Source organism: Cyprinodon variegatus, unplaced genomic scaffold, assembly GCF_000732505.1.
Source record: "Cyprinodon variegatus isolate N-32 unplaced genomic scaffold, C_variegatus-1.0 Scaffold223, whole genome shotgun sequence".
NCBI classification, from domain to species: Eukaryota; Metazoa; Chordata; class Actinopteri; order Cyprinodontiformes; family Cyprinodontidae; genus Cyprinodon; species Cyprinodon variegatus.
In genome coordinates this window covers 184,141-187,462 of record NW_015150676.1, presented here as the reverse complement: position 1 = coordinate 187,462, position 3,322 = coordinate 184,141, and the positions used below count along the sequence as shown (strand labels likewise).

At 42.6% G+C, this 3,322-nt stretch overlaps 1 protein-coding gene across 1 annotated transcript in view; it reads left to right on the top strand.

Annotated features, from left to right (window-relative positions):
- The window catches only part of fbxo8 (F-box protein 8), a 15,764-nt gene extending 13,365 nt beyond the window's left edge, over nt 1-2,399 (top strand). Inside the window, exon 8 of the mRNA XM_015380848.1 lies at nt 748-2,399. Within this exon, the coding sequence (XP_015236334.1) occupies nt 748-935 (188 nt within the window). The 3' untranslated portion in view covers nt 936-2,399. The remainder of the gene's footprint in view (nt 1-747) is intronic.
- The last annotated feature ends 923 nt before the right edge of the window (nt 2,400-3,322 follow it).

Genomic DNA, 3,322 nt, shown 5'->3' with positions numbered 1-3,322 from the left:
TCTGCCTCACGGACTAAAACTGGTAGTTGGTTCCACAGGAGAGGAGCCTGATAACTAAAAGATCTGCCTCCCATTCTACTTTTAGAAATTCTAGGACCCACTAGTAAACTAGATTGTTGCTCTCAATTTTATATAGAGGTATCAGATCAGGAGAGAAGAATAGAAACTTCTAACATCATTTATTTAAAGAAAAGGTCTCTGAAGTACTTTCAGCTTCTTGCTCTGCTTTCTGTTCTCTGACATTAAACCCGATTAAACATAATTTCCCTGATTATTTTATGCAGCGATGACTTTCTCTCTTCCTTTGCAAAAGCCTCAGACTTCATGCCCAAAACTCTCAGAGGGATTTAGACACTAAAACATAAGACAGGATAAAGATTAGAGAATCAGCAGGATAGAAGGATTAAACTTTGGGACAAACTAACGATAGTCTACTGCTTTTTATGTTCAGCTCAGATTGGCCAGTCTGGAAAGGAGGTTTGCCTCCATAATCCCAGGCTTCAGTCCTGTCAGCCAGGCGTGACGTTTCCCACTTGAGAGAAGCTGATCCCTCATTTGGTTCTCCTTAAGTCTTTGGGCCTTCTTCTAGTAGCAGGATTAGTATAAAGGCCTTAATCCTAGGATTGGAACAGATGAGATTATTTACATTTTCCTGCAGACAAAAAGAGACACTGAACCAGTAAAGATGTCTGAAGTAAAGTCATTCCTGCTGGGTTCTGACCGTAGCTGTGTGCTTGCTCCCTGCAGACGCCGTCTACGTGCTGTGCTACAGTCTGATCCTACTGTCCATCGACCTCACCAGCCCACACGTGAAAAACAAAATGTCAAAGAGGGAGTTCATCAGGAACACTCGGCGAGCCGCTCACAACATCTCTGAGGACTTCGTAGGCCACCTGTACGATAACATCTACCTGATCGGCCATGTGGCCGCGTAGCAACGGGTCGTCTTCCTGATCCAGGAGGGACGCCCACACCGTATGGCTGCTACTGCTTTAACAGAAAGGTTGTCATACCGGTAACATTTGGAAGAGAAGAGACTTTTTGCTACCAAATATCAGTAGTTTGTAGTTTTTAATCAAAGGTGAAGGTGAAGGTTGTGGAGTTTGCCTCAAACCACAAACTCTAAAAACTGGGTTTTTACAGAAGTTCTGATTTTTGCACTGAAATACGAGGAGGAGGAAGAATGAAGATGAGAGAGAAGGCACTGCCCCCAGTCTGCTCCAGCTGCCAGGACACAGCTGCTGGCGTCCCACTATGACCCGATCTAAAGACGGATCTATGACCGGGTCTACGGCCCGATCTGCGACAGGGTCTAAAGCCTGATCTACCATTCGCTCTATGAACAGCTCCCAGCCTCATCATAACCCTGATCACCCAGAAAGCTGAAACCTTTCTCTACCACTGCTCACATGGTGACCTAGAAACACCGTAGAAGGTCTGTTTAGGTTCAACGAAGATGTTAATGAAACCTGTTTGGTTCCAAAATGAAGACGACCTGCTGGGTTTCATGTATCAACGTCTTCCATAATATCTGACTGTTTGGACAGGAGGTGCTAAGCTAAGCTAACATAAAGCTCTGTGAGCATGGAGGCTAATGCATCATTAGCTGTTGATGCAGAAGGAGCAGCTTCATCCAGAAGGGAAAGCACAGAGATGAAACCTGGTGGTTGTTGGATGGAATTGGATCAAAATGTAAATGATCTGTTCTGATATTTATTGAATGGACTGAAGCAGCAGGATTACTCAGTTTTCATCAACAGGTGCTATCAAAATAAGCTGATCTGGGGGTTAAAAACACTACGGTTAGCGAACGTCAGCATTCATGATAACAGCAGGCAGACGGAAGGTTTTCTTTTCCTGTTTAACTTCCTCCAACAGCCTGAAAGAGTCCAGATCCACTCTGAGCACCATAAGGAGGAGGAAGAGCGCTGTGCTTCTAGAAGGAACCTTTGTTCTGCTGGTTGTTTCCATAAGCTCTGCTGTCTGCAGTGATAAATTATAAATCCCATCATTTTAATCCCAAAATCTACAAACCATCTTTTTGCTCCGTTCTCTGTCCTCCTGGATCTTACAGGTGGAGATACACACATCGACTCTTTTTCTCTATTATGTTGATTTACAGCTAATTCCTGCCGTAATCCCATAATAACCCACACTACTGCTTCAGCTGAATCCAGAGAGAGGATGACAGAGGACGCCTTTATGCTGATTTTATTTATTTATATAGACGTGTTTATCCTGATATGTGGATGATCTGAAGTGATGGATTACATGGTCCGTGTTTTTGGTTTCTTTTTAATGGAGGATGGAAAGTATGGAAGCCTGTTAGCCTGAAGCCAAGCAGCTGGCGGAGGCTGGAGAAATGTATCTAAACCAATAAAATGACAAGTGGCTTGGTAGAGTTGGTCTTCATTCCTTTAAGTCTGTGAAATCCCAGCAGCTGATTGGAGCAGATGGGTCACCAACATGGTGGCCCTCAGGAACCACCTGTCCTGCTTCTGAAACTTAATTTAATCCCCGTTGTTCTTTATTCCTCACATTTGACTTTAGGTTGATGGGGAAAAAAAGACATAAAACAGTAAAAAATAAGTTAATTAATTGAAGTGACCTCTGACCCCTCAGGTCCAAAGGTCAGTACAGGTTCCACAAGGTTGGTAAAACCCTGGATCTGAGAGACTTTAAGCCCAGTGAGTGTAACCATGGCAGCAAATATGATGGCACTATAGGATTTATTCAGTTTCAGAAAACTTTATTGGTCCCAAACGGCTATTAATTAGTAGCAAACCACCTAGCAGAACATCACAGACAGTCACTGGCTGTGTGTCACTCCCAACACTTTAGACAGGAGTAGATGATCAAAGAGGAATATGGTCCATAACCATGAAAATAGGTCACATTTCAAAAAGGTCTAACTTACTATTTAACACACTCCCATCAGAATTCAAGTGTTCAGTCACAGAGAATATGAAAGAGTTGAATAAACCATTAGTTTTCCAAAAAGATGCGTCATAGTTACGTCCTGAAGGCATGAGTGAAACCTTTAGTCTTCTTTAGCTCCGCCCACAGAGACAGCAACTCTGGTTGTTTAAAGGAAAAGTCTGCTAATATTCAGAATTCAAACTTCTGAAAGTACTTTAAATATGAAATTTATTCCATACTGTTAAAAAAATTATCAGTGTTTTTAATTCAAAGTAATTTTCATGTGAATGTGCTTTACTGGAGGCATCCATGTTTGTCAAAGAACACTACTGCCACCTACTGGTTGGCTGCTCACACTGAGCCTGGTTCTGCTGGAGGTTTCTTCCTGTTCAAAGGGAGTTTT